Raw genomic sequence first — 26,867 nt, forward strand, 5'->3', positions numbered from 1 at the left:
CCACGGTTGCTAGGCTACCGGCAGCTCCCTCTCTCCAGGTGTGGTCTCTCTGGGACGATGTCACAGAACTCCTCAGCAGGGAGAACCAGACAGTGGATTTCTGCTCCCCTGGCACCGACAGGAATACCAAGGCCCTGCCGTTCTGCCTCTTATCAACCGGCAAAGGAATTCTAGCGCTGTGCCATCAGAGTGGACCCTCTCACCTCTCTCTCTCTCTCTCTCTCACTCACTATCTCTCTCTCTCTCACTCCCTCCCTCGCTCTCCCTCGCTCTCCACCTCGCGGTGTGCAGGTGGTGTCAGTGTGTGTTTGTGCAGAGGGGAGGGTAAGCGACCGGCGGGTCGGAGTGCAGGGCTCTATTCCGTTTCAGAGGCGCCATGTTACGGTACGGCTCCACGGGGAGTGTCACCGACACCCAGGAACAGTCCAGCAAGGTAAGAGAGAGGCCCTGCCGTCCCGGGGTGGCAGCAGCCTCCCCCCGTTCGCCCACCCTGTCCTCCTCCTCCTGCTGCGAGTGTCTCATTGATAGTCTTCAGGGCGCCATGTGATAAGTTTAATCGCTGGCTGGTTGGTTTCTCTCTTTCTCCCACTTCATTTCTTACTTCCCCCCCTTTTCTCTTTCGCTTGATTCACTCTGTCTGGGCTTCCCCCTCACTCACGGCTATGTTTTAATGGCTGCTGATCTCTGTTCTTTTTCCATATGGGTGGCTGGGTATAATTGGAAGGTGTATGTTTGTTGGCTGATATGTTTATCTGACGGAGGCTGTAATGAGAGCTCTCGGGCTGGAGGGGAAGGCTTGTCATGTTTATTTCATCAGCTCCGTGCGCTGAGCAGCGTTAAACTGCTGTTAAAAGGCACTCAAAACTAATGAGCTAATGGCTCTGCTCTCAAATGCGTTTTTATTTGTTGCATTTTTAAATACTATTAAAGCCATAAAAAGTAAAATAAAATAAAATTCTAAGAAACAATTAATTTAATGATTTCAGACATATGCAAGTTATATGTCCCCAGCAAACAGATGGTTTGGGGAATTAACTTTTTTGGCAGAAGAGCGAGCAAATGTAATGCCTTGTGGAAGTTAGATATTTTTGTCTATGTGAGCCACTTTTTAAATTATATAATTAGAGATTGTCTTCAAACAGTCAGCCCTCTGACTAATGACACTGATGGCACATTTTGGTGTTTGTGTAGGCATTGTGCTCGTAGTTCACGTAGTTCTCTCAGCATGACCTGCATGATGTGGCTTGATTAGCATTTTATATTGTCAAACAAAATACCTACCATTACTGTGACTAATAACATTCCCATGTGTTATGTATGTGTAACATGGAATTGTTTTTAAATGTATGCCATTACAATAACTGCTGCTTAGCCCTTACTGTACTTGTAAAAATATGAAAATATTTTTACAAGTGTATGTTGAATGCCTGGTCTGATTAATTCTAACAACTTAGGAATTTGGTAGCACACTATTAGTACAGTAGTAATCTACTAAATATAAGGGACTTATGCAATATTTTGTTCATGGGAAAACATGTGAGTGCTTAGACACGTGGCTTGTTCTATTGATTCTATGTAATAAAGACAGAGCAGGAGCTGAATGAAACTAGAATGTGCTTTCCTGTGTAAAGGAAGCCTATTCTTGTCTCACTCTGTATATCTCAGATTTAGTGACAGAAAATAGTTTTGGACTTTGGACCGGTCTTTTAAAGCTGCTGTTGCAACAGCTGTGAATAAAGGCCTTGATATTACATAACCGCATAACCAATGTTTGTGTTGCCCCGCAGTCACAGATGCTACGTAAATGTGGCCTTTAATTTAAGGTACTCCATACTAAAGAGTACAGTTTTCTGATTTCATTGTATATGCACTTGTTATATTGCATTACTTTGAATTAAATCCCAGCTTTAATATTTTTTTACCTTATTTATCCCTATTTTTAAAATTCCATTTCCTCCAAATTTGGAATGCATTTGTTTTGTCAGAATGCATTTACTATATGTGTGTCTCAGGGGTTTTTAGACACTTAGACAATCTTAGACACAGGATCTAATTTTATAGCACAATCGTGCGACTTACAGCCATATAAATTTACTGAAGACCTTAAATTTATGCACACCATTCTTGGATAACTGTAATAAATGAAATTAATTTAAAATGATTTTAAGCAAATCTGTGCAACTGTTTTATAAATTATATCTTTACAATAGAATTTCAAATATTATTTTTTATAAAGCCATGTTATTAAAGTTGAAATGGAGGGAATGTGAAATTCCTCACCCAGTTCTGATGTGGCCCACAGTAGCTCTGTGAAATATGACACAGATACATGTACAGTATTCCTGAATTACTCCTAAATTTGCATATAATGCAAAGATCTGATTACTATCTTAGAGCAGTCATGTTTTTAATATTAAAATCTATATTTAGCAAATCTATCACAGCACTACACACAGTAGATTCACTTTTGTGTCAATCAGCACAGCACCTGGGCTCATTATTTTTTTTAAATTACAGTGAAAATAAAAGCACCTTCAGAACTCTGCCTGAAACAGTATGTCACTCAATGAAAAAGACACTTTAGTTATTTAAAAATGAATGTAATTTATTTAAAAAGCATTTTTTTCACTGTTTCCATTCTTAGTGATAAACACTTTAGGTGGGTAGAGAGAGTGGGTATGTAGGAACCCCCCAAATACACCAAAAAGAAGTATCTGAGAGGCAAAGGAAATGTGTGTAGTCTTAGCAGGCGCTACTGGAACAGGGTTAATTAAATGTTTTCTAGTTCATCTGACTCCAAATGATTAGTTTCACTGCTCCATTGTTCTAACAGTTCAACATAAGGAACTGCAAATTTCCACCAATAGTGTGGCTCTATACGATCGCTATCTATCTGTGTGGACAATGTCATGGCTCTGGCCTGTATAGCCTACAGGACGGTGGTAACAACAATGTTCCTACTGATGTACTGTCTTTTTTCCTTACTGTGAAGAACTTTGGGCTGTGGGCTGACACTTTGAATGAAAGCTGCTGCATCAACAAAGTTTATGATGTCAAAGTTCATGAATGTTTCTTCATAAATTAACCGTGTGTTTTTCTTGTCTCTGTCCGTGGCTGTGTGTGTACAGAGATATATCCGCCGTTTAAGACTCACCCTGACGGACACGTCTTCTGGACAGGATGCGGCCAGGAAGGTCAGTGCAGACACGTTGAGTCTCTCCACGTGTGCCACACGTCCTCACACGCTTAATGTCCTTAACTACCAGGCCAGAATTATCCACAGGTTCCCTACACTGTGGATGGACGAGGGTGTCAGCAATTTGCTGGAGACACCCTAGTTAGTCCACTATGTAGGAAATGAGTGCACCGTTTGTTTCATGCAGCCTCTTCCTTTCCCTCACCCAACTTAGGAATCTCAACCTTTACCATTTCATGCTTGACCTTTACTCCTACTCCCTGTTTTACAAATTATTGTTTTCCTTTTTATGTTCTATCTGTCGATCTATCTATCTATCATTTTAGTCTTGCTCTGGACCACACCTACTCCTTCTCCTACAACCAACCCCTGTAATCCAGGCCTTACCCTTTGGCCCTTCATCTGGGAACCTGTGAACCATAACGCCCCTTAATAAGTATATAAATTACATAGTCTTTTTCCACAATATCAATCACTTCCATGAGTACCCTTTTATCCTATAAGCCCGTTTCACAGACACAGACTAAGCCTAGTCCTTGACTAAATTAAAGTTTGACTGGCGATTCTCCGTACAACTCAATTTAGTCTTGGTTGAAACCCATTTTGTGTTTGGAAAGCGCCCCTTAGTCTTACCCAATGTCTGTGACTCAGTTTTTTACTATCCTTGTAACTGGATGGCAATACTTGCTGTAATGAAATCTTGTTGACATACTGTACTGTAGTGTTTCTTCAACACACCAGTCTCTCTTACTGACGCTGGACTGTGATCTCTATGTCATTTGATGAACAGCATTCCACAGCTTTTGCGCTCAGACAGGAACCCAAAGAGAGTTATAGTTCTTGTCTTCTTCTTGCTGTGTAACAGGCTTTCGTATTTGAAGAGAACCGATTTTTATGAAAAGGCTCTGAAAATTGTTTTTGTGTGCTGAAGGAAGAAGGGAAGTCTGTGTGCTATATTCATTCAGCTAAAATGTATTTATTTACCATAATCACCCCCAGATTAGTTGATAGCTACAGTATATGGCCTTGTTATTTGCTAGTTTGGTCCCTGAGTTTAAGACATTTGCACATATTTGCAGATTATTAAAGTCTTGCCCATTGTAGTGATTCCTCGCATGTTAACACGAGTGGGTCAGGTCTGTGGTTTACTATGGGTTTTACTGTAAAAAAAGAAAGCCAGCTCAGATTTAACAGAGGTTTAAGCTCAGGGGATACAGGTAGCCTGGAACTGCAAGGGCACATTGAATATGACTATGATTATTGCATTATTGCAGCCGATTGTGGCTAACATATGCAACACTGGAGTTGTGGAGTCAGCAGCAGGTCTGCTTTTCATATTTAGCTATTGTAGAACATAATATTTATATATTATTACTTATGTGTGTGTGTTCAGAACCAATAATGGTTGAGGACCCTGCTACTAACTAGTTGAATATACACTCACTGAGCACTTTATTAGGAACATTATTATTACTTATTCCTGCAATGATCTAATCAGCCAATTGTGTGGTGGCAGTGCAATGCATAAAATCATGCAGATATGGGTCAGGAGCTTCAGTTAATGTTTAAGCCAGCATCAGAATGGGGAAGAAATGTGATCTCAGTGATTTCAACTGTGGCATGATTGTTGGTGCAGATGGGCTGGTTTGAATATTTCTGTAATAGCTGATCTCCTGGGATTTTCATGCACATCAGTGTCTAGAGTTTACTGAGAATGGTTTGAAGAACAAAAACCATCCTGTGAGTGGAAGTTCTGTGGACGGAAACACCTTGTTGATGAGAGAGGTCAGCGGAGAATGGCCAGACTGGTTCGAGCTGAGAGAAAGGCTTCGGTAACTCAGATAACCACTCTCTACAATTGTGGTGAGCAGAAAAGCACAACATGTCGTACCTTGAGGGGGATGGGCTACAACAGCAGAAGACCACGTTGGGTTCCACTTCTGTCAGCCAAGAACAGAAAGCTGAGGCTGCAGTGCACACAGGCTCACACAAACCGGACAGTTGAAGACTGGAAAAACGTAGCTGATGAATCTCGATTTCTGCTGAGCCATACAGATGGTAGTCTCAGAATTTGGCACTAGCATCATGAATCTATGGACTCAACCTGCTTTATGTCAACAGTCCAGGCTGGTGGCAGTGGTGTAATGGTGTGGGGAATGTTTTCTTGGCAAACGTTGTGCCCGTTACTACCAATCAATTATCACTTGAATGCCCTATTTGAGCATTGTTGCTGACCATGTGCATCCCTTCATGGCCACAATGTACCCATCTTCTAATGGCTACTTCGAGCACGATAATGCACCATGTCACAAAGCAAAAGTTGTCTAAAACTGGTTTCATGAATATGACAATGAGTTCAGTGTTCTTCAGTGGCCTTCCCAGTCACCGGATTTTAATCCAATAGAACACCTTGTTAGAATGGGAGAATCTCAAAGGAATGTTTTCAGCATCTTGTGGAATCCATGCCATGAAGAATTGAGGCTGTTTTGAGAGCAAAGGCAGGCTCCTATGCAGTATTAGTTCCTAATAAAGTGCTCAGTGAGTGTATGTGTACATCATATCTGTCATCAGGGGGTGTGTCCCATTTTCATGGCAACGTGCGCCTGTTTCTACTGCTTAAACCGGGGTGGCAGCGAACAAGAGAACCCATTGTTTTTACATGAGGACAAGCAAACAAGAAAAAACAGGTGGGACTAGACAGCCAAGAGAGCGAGAAAGGGGAGGATGGAGAGAGAAAGAAAGAGAGGGAGAGAGAAGGCCAGTAGCGCTGTCTAGGGTTTAAGATGAGAAGATTCTATTACGCCCGTGACAATGACAGAATAGCAGCGGTCTTGAAATTAAAAAGGGCGTGTCTTGTAACCCTATCCTCCAAGGGGGGAGGGCCAATGAGCAGGCCCACTGCCTCTGTGTGTTGTAGCACACCTGTCCACAGTTAGCTGCCCAGCTGTCCGTTGACCCATCAGGCAAGGAGCTGATGTGACGACAGCAATTCTTTTAGTTCCCATGAAGCCTGGCTTCCATGTCAGTGCAGTCGAATACATATGGTGCCCTCCATAATGTTTGGGACAAAGACCCATCATTTGTTTATTTTCCTATGTCCTCCACAATTTGAGACTTCAAATTGTTTTTTGAGAATAAATCACATCATATTGTCAGATTTTAATGAGGGCATTTCTATACATTTTGGTTTCACCATGTAGAAATTACAGCAATGTTTGTACATAGTCCCCCCATTTCAGGGCACCATAACGTTTGGGACACAGCAATGTCATGTAAATGAAAGTAGTCATGTTTAATATTTTGGTGCATATCCTTTGCATGCCATGACTTCCTGATTCCTGTGACCTATCAACATCATCAGAGTCTGGAAATCTTATTTTCAGGTTGTCCAACAAGAGATACTAAAACACTCTGCACTTCAATGGATCTCAATGGGAATTGGGGGGTGGGACTAGATTCAGCTGTAAATTATGCTAAGACAGTATGGCTAAATGGCTTTAAGTCATCAAGGGTCCAAGGTATCAAATGCTGCTGCCAAATATGCAGTAGATACGATAAGAACAATGGTTCGAAGTTATTATTGGCAGTGATCCGTGTTCGGTTTCTGTAACAGCCGTTGCCCTCCATCCCATCTGCGGCAGCAAAGGCTTTCCGTCTCGATAGGCATGGGTTCACAGTTCCCACACCGACACCAATTTCTGTTCCCACTTCTCTGCTGTCAGTTAGATTTGGCTGTCTCGTCCTCCGCTGTCTCTCTCACTCACACAATTCTTCCTCTGTAAATTCTGGTTCAAAACTGTAAGGTTGTACTTCTTTGTCAAAATCGAAGAAAACTCGTCCTCTAACTCGGCAAAGTCAGAGCTGTCCGTTATATCACTCAGGCTAACCAAGTTAGTTTACGTGATATTTATATGCTAAAGTTACTGTATTTTTGTGGGAGTGTCACGTGATCTGGATTGGTGGCTGTCCATAAACCAGTCTCGGTGTTCAAGGGTGGAGTTTGAGCGCCCGTTACCTTCTGGGTAACACAGGCTGGGGATTCAAGCCAAACACGTCCAGTGACGCCACTGGACATGTTTTCCCTTGGAAGTTTTCCCCCATATTTAGGACACAGCTACACAGTGATTCTAAAAAGGCCTACAAACATAATTTAAGCATTTAATCCAAATAATCTCAACTGAAACAAGCGTGACAGTGCTCCTTTAAGTTTAATATCAGTTAACATACCAGTTTCTTCCAAAATGCCTCAGGACTAAATAAAGCTGCACAATGTTTTTGAATTGTTATTGCGCAATATCATCCCTTTTCTCAATATCCTTGAAAAAATCTGTGGTATATTGATAGGCACATTTGTTACATTTTCTCTGGTGAAGCTCACAAAAAGTTGCCGCTAGGTGCATCCGCAACTTAGAACTGTATCTTTATAAAACAAATTTGGTCAATTTATGCAATATTGACCAAAAACATTAATTTAAACATTTATTTTTGGGATTTTCTTTTCAAGTTAACTTGTGACCACTGTACAATATCCCCAGAGATTGTACTACTTTTGTATTGCAAATTCTGCCAGGATTATTACAGTAAACATATCTAGATATAAACTGCCTGTCATGCATGACAAAAATGGCACCAAAAAAACCTAAATAATGAAAAGCATCCAATAACTCTGTCCAGAATGATCATGTATAGATACATTATCCCAAGTCTGAAGGAGATAATTATACAGCGGTAACCTATTGTGATCATCTGGTCTTCATGACAAACCCTTTTGATGTTGTCGTAGTGCTCATTGCCATCAGCCTTATTGTATATCCTAAAACCATGATCATTCTACGGGCATTTCATCCTCAGGTTTATCTACACTACCGTACCTATAATAATAATTAACTCCTTGATACCCCAAGCATCTATAGTTCAGGAAAATTAACCTGCTTTTCATATTAAAGATTTATACAACAAACATTTTTGTGTTATGTATGTTTTAGTTAAACGTTGTATCAGTCCGTTTAGAGCACTGAGGAACAGGTCCTTTTTATTTTTAATATATTCTGAAGATATCAATATACATTTCCACCTCGACATTATAGAGTGTTATAAAGTAGAAGTTAGAACATCCAATTTGCATATGGAAGGGAACTGTATATATTTTGGAGAGCATGCTGTATGATTATGTATATAATAATATACTGTCACATTACACTAAATATACTGTATATGAAACTGTATATACATTGTATACTTATGACATATACTTACAAAGATCATGATATATATTCCTTAGATTTTGGATGTACATTTGTATTAACATATATTTTCATCAGACGTATAAATGTGTAAGGAATGTATTAAATATACGGGTCTTTGTTCTACTCCAGGTGGTCAATGGCACCCAGAGGAGGAAAAACGGTTATGCCCAACAGGAGAGGTCTGCTGGCACAGAGCCGTCTGTGCAGGTAGGTGGGCTCTTTGACATGTAGCCATACCCCCAGAATACCATTTAAAATGGGATTCAATCCCTGATTTCTCAAAGAGAATCTATTATCTGTATGATATAATCCCTTTGTTTCAGTCCATGATGCCCTTGTGGGTTGACTATATGGGATATGATTGCCCATTAAATTAATACATAAATAATTTAAATATTCTCTTATAACCCTTCAGACTCATAGACAGGTAACATGTGCACTTCTGAAATGCACATCAAAGCATACAAAAAGAGTACATTACACAAACACAAGATTAAAAATTTTACAAGATTTAACATTTAATTGGTTTGTGAAAAATATGTACACAGACGGAATTAAACTTTTTTTTAAAATGTCAAAGCACTCGTAGCAGTCACCCATTTTCTGGTGCTGGCCAGTAGTTCCGTTAGTGAGTTATTTCTGATTTTTTTTTTTGTTTTTTTGAATTTTCCTCGATTTCGTTTTGCAGCAGAGCAAACTTCCACTGGGTTGATTGGAAGGTGATTTGATTCACCTGCAGTGTGGGAACTGACTCTTAATTGGTAATTGAAAGCAGCCTGGTGCATCAGGGTGTGACAACGCTCTTTCTTTTGGGCTTAAAAGAGGTGGAAACCTGCGCGACTTGTTGATTTTCTGATCCTACCTTCTTGCAGTTAAACCTCAAGGCAGAAACCATAAGTGCACAAATTCTGAACCTTTAGGGCCACTTTAGAGAATTCTTTCCTCTAATTGCTTTCAAATGTGAGGCATATTTTTGTGCTTATTTGCCTGCACCAGGGCTTGAGGCCCTATCATTGCAAAACCTCTTGGCTAGCCCTAATGATGTCCTTGCCCTGCAAGTTTTGTTGTTTTGTGTTTCATTTACTGTTTATTTAAAAATTCTGTTTCCTTTATTATTGAAGGGCATTTATACATTATTTTACTGAAGAGACATTTGTTAAACTTTGATAAGTCTTTCCTGCTTCCCCTGGTTGGGAACTGGTTTGATCATCAGTACTGCCACACACTGTACATAATGTTTTTCAGAGAGGGAAAAAAAATCTGGCAAATTGGCAACAAAAACTGGAAATTGATATGTTGAACCAACACTGAAATCTCCTGGCAGTAGCAATGAAATTCTATGACTTCTGTGCTGTAGACATACAAGTAAAGGTCTCTACACAACTGCCTCTATATGTGTTTATACAGACAGCATGATAGGGCTGCTATCTCCATGAGTCTGTGCTTATTTACCAGGCTGCAGAAACTTGACACCACCCTAGCATAGCATTCAGGACATTTTCACACTGTTGTCATTCCTCAACCTCTATATTCAATCACTCAGCAATGTTTCAAATTCCTGAGTAAACAAACTATCACACCCTCTCACTGACTGGCTGACACACACACAAACACACATACAGTACAAACAAAAACATGGCCGAAACACTCAAACACGCATACAAAAAAAACCACACAAACATTCACTTGCACGCACACACACATACGTATACGCATACACGTGCACATGCACACACACACACATACAGGCGTTGTTAGGTGCCAGGAAACCTCACCAGGCTGATTCTCTCCTGCAGAACACTGGGGTGGTCACGAACGGGGTGAGAGGGAAGCCCCGGGTGTTCGCCGTGGTGCAGCGGGTGGGCGTGGACAGCCAGGAGGAAGTGACGGCGTGCGAGTGGCCCGTCGATCACCTGAGGGACGAGATGAAGTACATCAGAGAGGTGAGCGGGGCGGCTGGCTGCCAATTGGCCAGAGCCCGCGGGAGAAAAGGCCTAGACTCAGCCAATCCCTGTGCAGTATATCTGAATCCGTCCACTGCTGCAAACTGCAGGGATCTTACACTGACTGCGTGTGCCCGAAAGCGGATTCACCTCTGTGAGTAGAAGGGCGTGTGGGTGTACAATATACAGAATCGGTTCGTCAGGATAATATATTGCTTTGGCCTCTCGATGGTAAATACTTTACATCCTGTCTGGTCTGTAGAGCAGGCGTTAATGAAGGGGCTCTGACTCTCCCTCTCTCATAGGTGCGAGAGTCACTGGAGAAGGTGCAAGAGAAGATGAGCAGTCAGCTCGACGGCATGCAGCAGTCGGCACAGAGGCTATCACAAGACATGAAGGTGAGGGGGCAACATCTCACAAAGCAAGAGGGGACGGGGTTACCGAAAAAGAGAAAACATGGTGACAGCTAACACTTGAATTTTGTGCAGTATTTCTGCAGCCATAGTGTTCATTAATGAGGTCATGCCTTGGCAGCCAGCGGGTCATGTGACATCCGTCTCGCTCTTCCTCCAGGTAGCCTATGATCAGAGGCAGAGCCTGGAGTCGGAAGTGCGGGTCCGGACTACGGCGATGGACAGCTATGACCAGATGAACAGCTCCCTCATTACTTCTAACATAGAACTGCAGGTGAAGGAGGAACACTAATGTCATGTGGAACTGCCCCAGTGCAGCGTAGGGGACCTTAACCACATCATCTGCTGCCATTTCTTAAGCTGAGAAACGGTATCATAATTAATACTTTTTTTAAAGTACTGTATGCAGTAAGTTTTAATATTTATTTTTGAAATGATGAATTTCATCTATACATAGATTCTTGAAGATGACTTGAAGAAGTGTCTCCAGTTTGTCACAGAGTGAATTATTCACTTCCCTTGACCTTGGACTGAAATGTAGATGTGTGTAATGGCAGAAATCCCTGCTGGAGAGCTGCTCGAGTCGCGTTCAGAACCAGGAAGACCTGAGGAGTCTCCGTAGCTCCCGTGAGCAGGCTGAAGCGAAAGTGATGGAGCTGGAGCACCAGCTGGCCACTGCCCACGTCGAGAACAGCAACCTCAAACTGCAGGTACTGCACTCCCCCTCACATGCAGATGGTATGGCCTAGACATGCTATTTACAGAACTGCTGAGACGCCTAAAATGAGAATTTTGAGGGGGGTACAGAGCCAAGTAGTTTCACTGGTAATGGCACTGCTGTGACTAGTATTTGACAGCATAGTGGCAGTTATTAATAGACAGGGTAGGGCGGCCTATAGCGTAGTGGTTAAGGTACGTGACTGAGACCCGCAAGGTTGGTGGTTCGATCCCCGGTGTAGCCACAATAAGATCCGCACAGCCGTTGAGCCCTTGAGCAAGGCCCTTAACCCTGAATTGCTCCAGCGGAGGATTGTCTCCTGCTTAGTCTAATCAATCTAATCAATCAATCTAATCTAATTCTTATAGAGCATCAGCCAAATGCCAGTAGTGTAATGTAATGTAGATGGATTTACCTGGAGAATGCCACTGCCCAACTTGTGACTTGCCAAGCACCTGAGGGAACATTCCAGAAGTATTTGGGACAGACGGCACATTCCAGTGGCTGTGAGCATTAACAGGGATGCCAGCGAGATTTTGGCTGACAGACTCAGTGACAGTCGCCTGAAGTGTCAAATGTGTCAGGTGATCAGAAACACTCTGACTCCACAAGATCACATGCAGCTCAAACGAAAAGCATTGGAAGCAGGTTATAATCATGAATTAAGTCATTTTAATAACATATTTATGATTTAACACTTTAGAGCAGGGTTGACCTTCCAGTAGGTTTTTACTCCAGGAACAGGGTTGGGCAGCCCTGCTTTGAAGCTTTGCTTATGTACCTCAGAGGTGGAGTCTGGTTCTATTGTTCTCACCTGTGGTTCCTCATTCCCTACGTCTCTTTCCATTTTATCACCCCGTGACTCCTGTCACTCATCCACACTCCAGTGTCTGCATTCACATCTGATGAGAGGCTGCTTATTCATAGAATATTTGTGTATGGTAACTGGGAGTCTCATTCGATTAGGGCGCTGATCGAATCCGGACATCATTGTGAATCGCGCATGAGCACAGCTGCAGCTCCAGACATTTGGCCATTCTACATTAGTGGGGTGATTTTAGTTTTAATTTTTCTTTATTCAAGTTTTCTATACAATTTTCCTTTGCATTTCAATTTAGTTTCAGTTATTTTTCTGGGCATTTTTATTTCAGTTTTAGGACACACATTTCTGTTTTGCTTCAGTATTTGTTCTGGTTTTAGGTTAGCCTTCATCTGCACCACACCTTCCTTGAAGCACCAATATTTGTGATCGCCTGTGCCCATACAAAAACATGAAGGTCTCACCAAACTAAAATTATTAATCTTGGGAGCTGTCTGTCTGTTCTCTATTTTGCCTACTGCAAAACATATTTGTACTGTCATATTTTGAACAGTGGAAGGTGAACAGTTTTTTTCATGGTTTTAGTATGCTTACCACACATTGAGAAGATCCTCGACAGCTGGTTGCCACATTGTGTTTGCAGTAATAACTATGCACTTGCTTTAATCAGGAACATTCATGCATTCAAAATGTTTCCAAACCATACTACTTTCTCTTTTATGCTAACCAGATGCTCATGAGCTTGTGGCTGTCTCCATTGTGAAAAGTGTCCTTCTCTTTGCAAAAACATGTCCAGAATCTTCCAAATCCAAATACAATACCTGTATTTTAATTTCCGTTTAGGGTTAGTTTTTATTTTAATTAAGGAATTTCCATTTCTGTTTTTTGTTCTAGTTCCAGCTAACAAAAATAAGCTTGCAAATTATGTTGGGAATTAGACCTTACCTTTCAAAAGTTTTATGCCATCAAATTAACATTAATTTAACTACGCTTAACTGCACCTTCAGTCAGCATTCAGGTAGTTGTGCATATAAATAATGAGAAATATTATCTTCTATTGTGGAAAAATGGTGTGTGACCAGAAAATGTCACCTGCATTACACAGCCAGTGTGTCCTGACCCTCTAACCATGTTATGCTTACAATATTTGGTCTGAATGGTCTGGCTGTTTCCCATGCAATCCTGTGCATTAGGTAGAGTCCTGCCAGGAGACCACCGACAGGAGGATGAAGCTGCTGACTCAGAGACTGCACAACCAGTACGAGGAGCAGCTGGAGGAGACGAAGAGGAGGCACCTGGAGGAGATCGAGGCTCTGCAGGTGCTGCCTGATTTGTGTGCTCCCTGCTACTGGTCCGAGAACTGATCTGAGATCGGCTTACCCAGCCCCCTGATCCCCAGCCAGCTCTAGGATTTTGGTGCTCCAAAACAAGACAAAACAAAACCTGGGGGCCAGTGCTGGGAATACTGCATAATTAAAATGTATTTTAAACTTAAATTGTGTGGCCAATTGAGTGGATGGTTGTGGCTCTGAACTATTGCATAGTGTTTATGCCAGCAGCAGACTACCCTGATCACAGAGCCTACTGCTGTCATTCCTCTCACTAAGTGAAGCAATAACATATGAATCAAACATACCACCTCTAGTGGTGACTTGCTCAACTGCAGTTTACTATCATTATTGGTCAACGATTTTTATGGTCAATGGTCTGCATTTATATAGTGCCTTTATCCAAAGTGCTGTACAATTGATGTTTCTCATTCACCCATTCACACTCACTCACACACCAACAGCACTTGGCTGCCATGCAAGTCACTAACCAGCTCATCAGAAGCAATTACTCCTGAGCAATTACTACTCTGACCTCCTGAGCCAATGTCACCCCCTAATCAGACTAATTTCCTGTACAGTCAGAGTAACATTCAGAAATACACTCAAGCTGAAATAAGAGCAGAACAAAGTAACATTAATCTAACAAATCAAAACTAGATTTTCCTCTGATTGAAAACCAGGTGCAGATCTCAGAGTACGTGAGGCGGATTGAGGAGGCAGAGGAGAATGTCAGGATCGCAGAGGCGAAGATTGCTGAGCGGGATGAGAGGATTAGTGAAGTGGAACGTCTCCTGGACTGCATGGGCAAGGTCAGCCCCGAGTGCCTAACAATGCCTCATTGTGAACTTTAATTAGCAAAACTGCCAAAAACACTGCACTGTACTGTTTTTATGGGATGTTCCGTCTGGATGCTTCTTTGTTTGATCTGTGTGCGCATATCTGCGCATGTATTTTGCAGGAGAAGACACAGCTGCAACTGCAACTGCAGGACTGTGAACGCCAACTGAACAGCCTGAAGCAGGCCGATCAAGTGGATGCAGCTTCAGTCAAAATGTAAGGAGTCCTATTCTCCTCAGTGTTGTAATAAGATGTAACACCTTCTGATCTGAAAAATGTCCTTTTGTTGGGCTATACTATCATTTGAGTGTTACAATAGTATTATATCTCTATAGCTCTTCCCATCTATCTGTGGAACTCAAGCATTTGTATGGTTTCTTTGTTGGGTATGAGCAGGTGTAGAGCTCACAGTGTGGAAGGGTATGAGCAGGTGTAGAGCTCACAGGATGGGTGTAGGGTATGAGCAGGTGTAGAGCTCACAGGATGAGTGTAGGGTATGAGCAGGTGTAGAGCTCACAGGGTGAGTGTAGGGTATGAGCAGGTATAGAGCTCACAGGGTGAGTGTAGGGTATGAGCAGGTGTAGAGCTCACAGGGTGGGTGTAGGGTATGAGCAGGTGTAGAGCTCACAGGATGGGTGTAGGGTATGAGCAGGTGTAGAGCTCACAGGGTGAGTGTAGGGTATGAGCAGGTGTAGAGCTCACAGGATGAGTGTAGGGTATGAGCAGGTGTAGAGCTCACAGGGTGAGTGTAGGGTATGAGCAGGTGTAGAGCTCACAGGATGAGTGTAGGGTATGAGCAGGTGTAGAGCTCACAGGGTGTAGCGTGGGAAGCTAAGCGGAGAGCCAGGGGCGACCAAAGGTAGAACTTTTTTTAACCAACACGCGAACGTGTTAGTCACTAAATCCCAGGGAGAACCGAAATAGGGATACCCAGCTAGGAACAGGACTTCTCCCGGAACAATGGGAGGAATAGAAATTAAACAAACCAAATTTCGAAAATAGTAAACAGAAAGGTAGCTCAAAAACGGCTAGCGAACGTAAAACAACCCTTAAGTAACCAGGGCGAACCAATAACTTTGGTACCGTGCCAAATAGCTGGGCACTGAGTGAAAACCAAAAGAAAATACAACCTAGCGAGAAAAGCTAGGCACGAAAATAAAAACCTCGAGGCGCAGCGGGGACAACGTCCCTCTACCATCGACTCACACGAGTCCAAAAGAAAAAACAAAACCCTTGAGGAAGGCGCCAGCACACACAACTCTTCCAGCTGTACGCCTTCCTTACCTTTTAGATATTTCTCTTACTTTAGCAATGAGAGAATTACCCACCAGCACCGTACCTGACTCGTATAGGTTTAGAGTCTACCGGGCGCTTTACCGGCTTTGTGCCAAGGGCGAACGGTTGAACACAAAAGCACAGAAACTAGTCCATGCTGGTCTTAAATACTCTCCCGGGAGGTAATTCCCCTGGCGTAAACGAGGAACAGGTGGAAACAATTATCCTCGGCCAACTAGTGGCACCAGTGAGAATTACCTCCCACCATGACAGGGTGAGTGTAGGGTATGAGCCGGTGTAGAGCTCACAGGATGGGTGTAGGGTATGAGCAGGTGTAGAGCTCACAGGATGGGTGTAGGGTATGAGCAGGTGTAGAGCTCACAGGGTGAGTGTAGGGTATGAGCAGGTGTAGAGCTCACAGGATGGGTGTAGGGTATGAGCAGGTGTAGAGCTCACAGGGTGAGTGTAGGGTATGAGCCGGTGTAGAGCTCACAGGGTGAGTGTAGGGTATGAGTATGTGTGCAGCTCACAGGATGGGTGTAGGGTATGAGTTTGTAGAAGGCTCATAACATGGTGTAGGATATGAGTAGGTTTAGAGCTGACAGGTTTGAGGGTATGAGTTTGTATTTGGCTCAAAGCATGGTTGTGTTTCAGGTCAAAGCAGCTGGAAGGGGAGGCTACAGATCTGCAGGAGCGAATCAAACATCTTAATGACATGGTGTTCTCTCAGCAGAAGAAGGTGAAGGGAATGATTAAGGAGGTACGGAGGTTTCTCAAACATGGCAATGCCAACACACACACACACACACACACACACACACACACACACGTACTGTATGTACACACACACGCGCACACACGCACACACACACACACACTCACACACGTACTGTATGTGCACACACGCGCGCACATGCACACACACACACGTACTGTATGTACACACATGCACACACACACACACACACACACACTCACACACGTACTGTATGTGCACACACGCGCGCACATGCACACACACACACGTACTGTATGTACACACATGCACACACGCTCACATGCACACTCCCTTTCAGTCAAATTATGAAGTGCTATGCATTGTGAAAATTGTATTGTTAACATATGACAATGTTTCACCTTGTACCAGTTTTTTTCTTTTGTGAAGAGTAGAACTCGTAACCGTTTCTTCTTTCGCTGTGAATTCACAGATTGATGCACTACGGGCAAAAGTGGCTCAGAAGGACACAGACATAGCAGATTTGCTGGATAGAATTGCCATTGTTGAGTGTGAGGTAAGACCCAGCTGGAACAACATAACTACAGCCATGAAGCGCAACCTAGGGACACTTAAAATTGAAATGATTGGTCATACCAAACATTTATAAATCTTCCTGATTTTTACAGGGCGATAAACACATTTCTTGGAAATGATTCTCACTGATGAAATGATTCCAGATTCCAGGTCAATTTCAATGTAGTGTAGATACACAAGCTAAAATGATATGTTATAACATATATTACGGAACAACGCGATAGATTTTGACAGTTTTCACAAGAAGTGTATCATATGAAACAGGTATGCAGGAAATACGTGGATTCCTCTGTAGAAATGTGAATGTCACGTCAGAGCAATTGCATGATAAAAAAAACACTGAAACATTTTGGTTTGCTTCTTTCCCCAGAATAACGAACTGGAAGACAAGCTGAAGTACTTCATGTCTCAGCAGAAGGATCCAGAGGCCGTATCCACCAGAGACATCGGGGTGGACTGTGAGCCGCCTCTCAGGTGAAGAACACCACACCGTCTCATCGCCAAATATATTCCATATGCCTTTTCCTCACACTTGTAATAGCCAACCACACTGTGCCCTTGCGTCACAGTGTGGTTGGCTATTATAAGTGTCCCCACCTGGCCCACCTGGATCTACACGGTTAGCAGAGTCGCTGACGCCTGTCCGCTCCTCTAGTACACCTGCCCTCCAGCCAGTGATTATTTTCCACACTGCTGGTTATACCTTGTAGGAGCCACTGCTGATCAGTTGAGTGGCACTCCCCGGCTCACCTCACATTGTAGCTGCTTGGAGAATCACTGCTAATGCTGTGGTAGGAACTGAGGAACCTGGGGAAGTTTAAGCCCACTTCAACGCTTTATGGTGGCGGGGTCGAGCCAACTATGTCCTGCTACTGCCGGCTAATTCCCATACACAGTCCTCCAATGACAAATATGCATAATATCGTTCATGCTATGAAGTTCAAAAAGACATAAAGAAATGTATGTTGGCAACTGCAGAAATCGTTATTTTTCTAACTGATAATAACACTTTTATTTTCACAGCTCTGAAGTTGAGCCAGAGGCCGCAGCCCCGGTCTTGTCCAGGCCCGCGGGGCCTAGTCCCGTTCCCCCGAGGAGAGTGGAGTCCAGTGCGCTGAAGTACTCCCAGAGCTCCCAGTACGGCTCACGGCTGCAGTCCAGCACCCTCCAGCACAGCAGGGTGGTGACCAGCCGGACGCAGTTCAGCCCCGGCCCCCACACCCTGCCGCGACCATACCTGCCTCAGCCCTACTCAGCACAGACCTCCCTGGGCCTCTCCCGTCCACAACCCTCTCCTGTCTACTCATACCCACGGGCAAGAACCCAACCGGGTAGTGTTTACACTCCCTACATGAGGCTCATGGAGATGTCATCAAACGTTAAAATTGTGTGAGGCGAAGGTCTCGCTGCGTTTGGGAGTGGGCTACAGGTCTTGCTAATGTGCACAGTATTGCAGTAGATTCTTGACATTGTACGGAAGTTCCAGTGTTACCTACATCTGTTTGCCTCGGTGGTGCCGGACATATCAACTCTTATAGCTCGGTGTGAAGAAAGGATGCCATTAGATTTGTGTAGTGGGCTTCACACAACATGTACTCAGTGAGCACTTTATTAGGTACACCAGCAAGCTAATACAAACATTTAATCAGCCAATCGTATGGCAGCAACTAAGCATGCAGACGTGGTCAAGAGGTTCAGCTGTTTTTCAGACCAAATGTCAGAATGGGGAAGAAATGTGATCTAAGTGACTTTGACCATGGCATTGGTGCCAGACAGGGCGGTTTGAGTATCTCAGTTTTGCGGGCAAAAACGTGTCGTTAATGAAAGAGGTCAGAGGAGAAGGGCCAGACTGGTAGAAGCTAACAGGAAGGTGACAGTAACTCAAATAACCACACATTACAACAATGGTATGCAGAAAAGCATCTCTAAACACACAACGTCTAATTGGATAGGCTACATCAGCAGAAGACCAATGAGTCTAAAATACCTAATAAAGTGCCCACTTAGAGTATAAACATAGTAAAAACAGTATGATTATGTGCACATGTAAATAATTATTGATGTACTATACTGTATGTAAATGATGCTATTTTGATGCATTTTATGTTGACTTTGTTTACAGGAAGTAGTGATAACTTTTCATACTGTTTTAGACTTTTAAAACCATAACATTTTTTAAAGCTTAAATTTGTAATTTAACGGTATTATATTTTTTCCCTGAAGGGTATTTTTTGTTAACATTTTGTGTGGATAAATGTACTTACACAACATTTTTTCAAATTATTTACATTATTTTTATGCCTGTTATTTATATGGTTTCCTAATTTACTGATACCCTGAGCAAAACAATGGAGTGGTATATGCTACACTTGCTGCTTGAAGTGAGCAGTACACTGCATTAAAAATGGGTAATAGTGATATAAAATGACTACCACCTGACATTCAATGGCACCGAGACATATCATGTGATGACACTGCCAGACTTGTGTGAAAATATTTGTATGAACTCAAAATATTTTGAAAGTGACCATGAGTTTGGTTCCATCAAGTGCCTAGTATACTAAATGCAGAGATATGTGCTTTGTGATGTAAAAGCCAATATAATTTATGGTGGCAAAATAAATATACTGTGATCAACCATTAAAGCTATTAAAGTTACATTTTTCATTGTGCTGAAATAATATGATGAGCTGAAATGTACCATTAGTTATGATCAGTGGTCAATAGATAATGATGAAGTAATCATTTCAGAATGCAAACATGTTGCAGATACTGCCTATGACAATTCATGCACAGTAAAAGTTCAGACATCCCATAATTCCAGGTCCATAACAACGCCCCCTACATGACGTTTGGCTCAATGTTATTCTCATACTATTCTCATAATATCTCAGCTTTTAGATATTAAGCCTTTCATGCAAATTCCAAGGAGTATATATTGATATATTGATTAATGTAAAATATAGCCCCAGGTGAAGGACTCATGGAAATGAGGTAGAATGTGGCAGAAGGAAGCATTTAATTGTCATTGTCATGAATGGTTAAATTGCTACTGATACAGTGTCAAATGTAAACTGTACTCAAAAATAATGAATCATGAAAACACATTTGCTCATGGTGGGGATATTTTCTTTTCAGCTGTCTTTATTATATTAAAAAAATAGGATTATTCAATTTGGGCATTACCTCACTTGGACTTGTTTTATTCCTCCAGATTCTCTCATAATTAACTTTGAACTGAAGTGCCATTTAGGATTAACAGTCAACCACATGCAAACACACTCACATGCTAATGCCAACACTCACACTCACATGCTAATGCCCACACCCACACTCACATGCTAATGCCCAAACTCACATGCTAATGCCCACACTCACATGCTAATGCCCACACTCACACTCACATGCTAATGCCCACACTCACACTCACATGCTAATGCCCACACTCACACTCACATGCTAATGCCCACATTCACACTCACATGCTAATGCCCACACTCACATGCTAATGCCCACACTCACATGCTAATGCCCACACTCACACTGATTAGAAAATTCAGTGATGGGCTGTCAGACACTGAAAAACCTTACAGGACCTGGGTCACTGGCTGACTGATCTTGTACATGTGAGCTACATTTTATTCTACTAAAAAGCCCAAAAGAGGGTCTTTGACTGCGGCAACTGACTACAGTCACTGCATAAACACTAATCACCAACATCAAACCTATTGTCCCAATGAAGACATTACAGAGCCCTGTTTCTTTTGCAAAATCTTAGAAAAGAAAATGCATACAGTAGGTGTCAGATGTTTGAACAGAAGTTTGAACTTTGCCTGTTACACTGAAACAGTATATCAGAGAGGCTCCTTGCCCCTTGAATACTGGTCTTAATTAGGCACTCATATTTTCCAGGCATAAATAAAATGACTGGTACCAATTCAGTTTGTTCCAATGTTGGATTTCTTCCATGATATCCAGCCAATGCAATCATTAAGTGCATTGATATGACTGGGCAGGAAATGAACGCTGCAGTCAATATTAGCCAGTGCCTTTTTATTTAAAAAAAATGCAGATGGAAATTACATTGTGGATACTTGTGCAGGCATCCATCTCCTTCATATTTTATATTAAATGCAAATGTAATGATATTTGTGAGACACCAGATGGCACTAGAGAGATGATATGGTTTCTCCAGTCTCCTTTTGCCAATCGTTATAGTTGTTACCACATAAGATGTGATGTCACAGGGCACAATATTTCTTGGAGGATCTCTTCGTAGTACGACCATTCAAAGAGAGTATGTTGAGAGGAGATGTTCTGAACAGACAGATAACAGACAAATGCATTCCTCTACCCAGTTTGATGGCACGTCGTCAAGCCCTAATGCAACAACAGAATGCATCCTAGAGCTCCGTAACGATTGGGACAAATACACATTTTTCTTGATTTCATTCCATTCTTTGGTATGGGACCTTCACTGTCACCCCAGTGAGATAAAAAATGTTATTTCTCAAAACATACATAATTTAGGTAAGCGTAATATAAAAGCCCCCTCTTGGAAACAGTCTCAGAACACTTGATGCCGTAGATTGCTGGCTGAATGGCTGTCAGCTTCATTCCAGTTTTGAATCTAAAGTATTGAATTAAGTCATACATAATTAATCTTGTAGTAAAACAGACACCTCTGGCCTCGCGTCTGGCAGTGCTGAGGCCCCAGCGGGTCTGGATGTGCTCAGAACCGGATCGTTAGCGTCACGCAGAATCTATTTCCAAAAACCTTTTACATGAGGAATTTATCATGAAGTTTTAAAACTTTTATTTGATTTCAGTCCTCGGCTCCCAAACGACAGGAAATCTGATAATATAGCAATGTGTCTAGAGCTTGACCCATACAATATTGAAGAGAGGAACAGTGTTCCACAATTTATGTTTTCTATTCAAGTGAAATCATGCCTTCTAATTGTGTACATTGCAAATGAAGCTTGCACATCATAAGAATATGCAGATTAGATTCTCTACAGCTCTACTGCCATTACTGTTAATGTTATTGGCACGGTTATACGATTATAACTAACTATAGTTGTGCCCTGTAGGGGACTTCAGTGTTAATATTGACAACCATATTTTCAACTAAGGCGGCACGTATGGTACAGTGGGTAGCACTGCCACCTCACAGCAAGGAGGTCCTGGGTTCTAATCCTGGTCGGCCGGGGCCTCTCTGTGTGGAGTTTGCATGTTCTCCCCATGTTTGCATGAATGAATGGTGTGTGTGCCCTGCGATGGACTGGCGACCTGTCCAGGGTGTATTCCTGCCTCTCCAAATGTATGCTGGGATAGGCTCCAGCCCCCCTGCGACCCTGTTCAGGATAAGCGGGTTAGGATAATGAATGAATGAATGAATGAATGAATGAATGAATGAATATTTTCAACTATGCTGAAACCTACACAACAAGGAACATTCAATAGAAATGTAAATAAATCATATTTTTGCAAATGTTTTGTCATCCATGACCCTTGTATTTCAGAAATGTGAATATTTCCAAAATGTGCACAAGTTTCATTTGAGGTTTCAGAGAGAAATTCAGAAACAGCTGTTGTGATGGGCTCGTATTGCATTATTATGAGTGAATTGTATATAAAACAGGGATCGGGATGAGAGGGTAACAAGAGAAGGGATCATAGCCCAGGGGTAGCCTGTGCCCATACAGAGGACTTGCATTTGGCAAAGTCAGCTGCCCTAAAGACTACAGCACTCGACTCACCCAAAAGTATTTTAAAATTGAATCAGTGCCCAATGCGGCTCAAAGCGTGAGGTTGTGCAGCAGGCTGGGGGTGTAATCAGGAGCAGAGCCATTAGGCAGTGAGAGGCATTAAATGAGGAGAGCTGTTTTATGATCATGGTCCGGAGCTGTGGGCTGTGTGATTTGTATATGCATTACTTGCTTTGCTCTTTGGGTACTCAAATGTCCTTGTAAAGACCTGGCGGTGTTGAGGTTGAGATTCATTGAGAATCATTTATTTTTAACCGTTCACAGTCAAGAGTATTTTAAAGACATTGGCCAGTTTCTGCCTTCGTTTTTGCTGAATCATAGATAAAATGAATTTATGATGAATTTTCAACACTGTTCGATTTTCCACCCTCAGTCAAAAAAAGGATTTCACTGTTTTTTTTCCCCAAACACACTGTCATGTGGAATAACGGCAATAGCTCATTATTTAATGGCCATCTCATAAAATAACAGGATTTATAAAGTTAAATAACAGAATTTATACAGTGTATTCCCTTCATTAAATGTTTTTTTTTTTTTACAGATATCCACAGGATATATTTTTACAGTGTGAGATGGAGGATGGGTGAAACTGCATAAATGTATGGGTGCAGTATTTCATCATAACACATTAATATACATTATTTCAATGTCCTTTGATGCTCTTTTCTGTCTTTTCAACATGGAGGACAGCATAAACTGCAGATTCCTTGTTTGAATCTGAACTGTGACAGCTCCAACTGAGCAAGGTACCCCAAGTAGAAATGTAAAAAGTCAAAAAGCATAAGCAACATAAGCTGTGTCAGTCATTGTGAATAAAAGTGTTTGAGAAGATGTCCTAGCTTATTGATTATTCACCATAACAAGCAGTAACACAAGCAATCTTTTAAAATCATTAAAAGATTGAATCACTCCACGCATTTGCCTCATAAGACATTAATGAGAATAAATTCCGAAGAACTTGCTTAGGCCCAAATTACAAAGCTATGAGGCAATAGCCAGTTTATGGCTCCGACTGCTAAATTTGAGGCCCCAAATTGCAAATAGCATTTTTTTCCACCTCATATTTCTGTCCGATTTAAATAGTCAGTGTCCTGGAGGATTGAATCAGCGCTGATGCAAACTAAAACACATTGAGAAACAGAATAAATATCTCAGTGGGAATGGGGGGTATCCCACGCCCAAGTGCTTTTTAAATAACGATCCTCAGCAGTTAGGCAATCTCCGTGCTGACTGACCAGGATGAGAGCAGCCTGCTGGGAGGATCTGTTCCCAGTCCAGGGCCTGCCTGTGACATCATCAGTGCTGGACTTGAAAACCAAACTTGAGTGTAACATTAGTGTGTCTGCCCAGATTGCCTTGCCAAGTAAAGACCTTGGTGTGCAATGTTTTTTAAGAACTTCTTGGCCAATAACTAGTATCCTAAGCACAATTATGTATTCAATGCCCAGCACTGAAAAGATCTAACTGATCCATTCATTCAATGGCCAATTCTATGTGTGCTACTGTTTAATGTAAAGAGCTCCCACCTTCATCATCTTTCAAATTGTTTCAACCTGTGCATTCTACATTATGTGGTCTGAACCAAATAAAGACAATCTCTTCTATTTTCAAGCCACTGTTCTAAAAAACAGTTCCCTCTAGTATCCTGTTCTTTTACATTAATTTGTGCCCTAAATGTTATGAGATGGCAGAAACCAGGCCAAAACCAGGCCTAAGCCAAGCCTAAAAAGCAAATAATTGAAGAACCCTGTCAAAAACGTCAAAGTGTGGTTAGAAAAAACTCCACCTTATTCTATTAGTTTTTAGTCCTGAGGATTACTATAAAAAAACAATTCTATTCCACGGTAACACCTGCACATATTTTTGATATACCTGTATTATTTACAGTCAGCAGGTACCACCTAAACTGGCATTTGACACATATACGTTTTTTTATTTATTTTGACTCCATTTATGGTTTGGGGCTTCTGAACATTTATTTAAAAATGTTCAGTTTCTCAGGAAACCTCCAGACCTTTGGCAAGGGAGCGGGCCGATAATGGGATGTGGGCGACGTGTCCCAAAAAGGAACAGACTGTTTGTCTGTTCTCTCCTCCTTATCACCCCATCCCACCGCCTGATATTGCATTCATCACCAGATAGGACTGCTGATTACAGCCAGGCAGCCGACTCATTAATAACTTCCAGATGTGTTCGGTTTTCAAACGAGAAACACCTTCCTGGTTCTCCAGAGATCTGTAACACGTCCACAAAATGTGACAATTCATAAAAGAAGCACATTTTCCCACAAGCCGCTCCTATACCCAGTGGGCTGAATGCCATCGACCATATGGGAGACCCCATCACCTCCCCACAACGTGTGCTCCATGAATCTATCCACGCTTCGTAAACACAGTCCTGTGTACTGGAGCTCTGTCTGGAGGTTTTATTTCCCGTTTTCCCTCATTACTCGCTAGGCTGAGAGTGGAGTGCATGTGAATATACTGTAAACATACACCATACTTCCGCTAATCTCTCCATCTCTGGCCCTGAGTCCCGTGGCGGGCATCCCATCCTCACAACCCCTCTGGCCTCTTGTTCTCGTCTTCCTCAAACTGACGAGGGTCAGGGTCTGAGATGTCTCTCTCTCTTTCTCTTCCTCTCTCTTTTTTGTTAATTTATCCGTTTGGTCTTTGCGAGGACCACACAGAGGGACGATACGTGAGGAGCACGTCTCGTCCGGGGTGGCCCAATTACGGAGGAGACGCAGGGCGACAGGATCACACGCGGGTTGGCGGAGAGTAATCGGCGTAGACAGTTTAAAACCAGCCTCACATAGAGGACGGAGAACAACCTGGCAATTCCCAAATGGAGTTAAAATAAAAACAACGTGTGTGTACTTTGGCACCGTCCTCAGTTGGCCTCCCACCCAGTGACGCAGCCATACGTATGAAGCAGGACACCAGAAGATAAATGTGTCTCAGCACCCCCCTTTTCCACCATAATTCATCTATGCCTCGGTTTGTTTTAATGGTGTGGCCAGCGGCTGGAGGAATTGAGAGTCAGATTAAGAAATGACTCATCACTTTCAACTGGATTAAATCAGATGAGATGTTTGGCAATTTAAAAAAAGAAGGGTAATCATTTAAATTGTTTACGTGTGAGGAAAAAGATGGCAAGGCCTTGTAAATGTACTTGTTGAAATCAGTGACTCGTACACTTGCAAAACATCAATCCTTTTTTCCAGTATCCTGATCAGGAAGATTGATGTTCTGGGGGCAGTAGTTATTCTCACTGGCTAGCAGTGGTATAAATGGCAGATCAAGCCATCGTCTCAGGTGAGAATAATGTCACCACCATCATCATCCGAGCATCACTCACGGGTCACACATGAGGAGACAAGAACATACAGTAGGCAGAGTCATATAATACATCACAAATAAGAAACCTGTTTTACCAAGCCCTGGTCTTCTCTGTTCCTGGAGTGTCCGTTTGCGGATACACACACTTGTTTTTGTTCCAAGCAATTCACCATTCACTCACACACTCATACCTACGGGCAATTTAGACTCTCCAATCAGCCTAACCTGCATGTCTTTGGACTGTGGGAGGAAACCGGAGTACCCGGAGGAAACCCACGCAGACACGGGGAGAACATGCGCACAGAGAGGCCCCGGCCGACGGGGATTTGAACCCAGGACCTCCTTGCTGTGAGGCGGCAGTGCTACCCACTGCACCATCCGTGCCGCCTCTGTTCCAAGCAATTCTCCTTTTTGATTTTATGAACTATCCATCCATCCATCCATTATCTGAACCTGCTTATCCTTAACAGGGTCGCAGGGGGGCTGGAGCCTATCCCAGCATACATTGGGCGAAAGGCAGGAATACACCCTGGACAGGTCGCCAGTCCATCACAGGGCACACACACCATTCACTCACACACACACTCATACTCATACTCATACTCTTACTCTTACTCATACTCTTACTCTTACTCTTACCTACGGGCAATTTAGACTCTCCAAT

At 42.5% G+C, this 26,867-nt stretch overlaps 1 protein-coding gene across 2 annotated transcripts; it reads left to right on the forward strand.

Annotated features, from left to right (window-relative positions):
- The first annotated feature begins 235 nt into the window (after nucleotides 1–235).
- On the forward strand, nucleotides 236–20,201 carry LOC133111729 (myocardial zonula adherens protein-like). Of its 2 annotated transcripts, XM_061222285.1 has the most exons (14): nucleotides 236–433; nucleotides 3,129–3,194; nucleotides 8,572–8,649; nucleotides 10,239–10,385; nucleotides 10,691–10,783; nucleotides 10,959–11,072; nucleotides 11,356–11,508; nucleotides 13,530–13,655; nucleotides 14,348–14,476; nucleotides 14,626–14,720; nucleotides 16,434–16,539; nucleotides 16,988–17,071; nucleotides 17,462–17,565; nucleotides 18,115–20,201. In XM_061222285.1, exons 1-14 carry the CDS (start codon nucleotides 377–379, stop codon nucleotides 18,482–18,484), a joined length of 1,722 nt encoding a protein of 573 aa, XP_061078269.1. In that variant the 5' UTR covers nucleotides 236–376; the 3' UTR covers nucleotides 18,485–20,201. The 2 variants fall into 2 exon arrangements, with proteins under 2 accessions (XP_061078269.1, XP_061078271.1); XM_061222287.1 differs by lacking the exons at nucleotides 236–433; nucleotides 3,129–3,194; nucleotides 8,572–8,649 and adding an exon at nucleotides 9,300–9,402.
- Nucleotides 20,202–26,867: the final 6,666 nt, after the last annotated feature.

This window comes from Conger conger, chromosome 15 (genome assembly GCF_963514075.1).
Source record: "Conger conger chromosome 15, fConCon1.1, whole genome shotgun sequence".
Taxonomy (NCBI): Eukaryota; Metazoa; Chordata; class Actinopteri; order Anguilliformes; family Congridae; genus Conger; species Conger conger.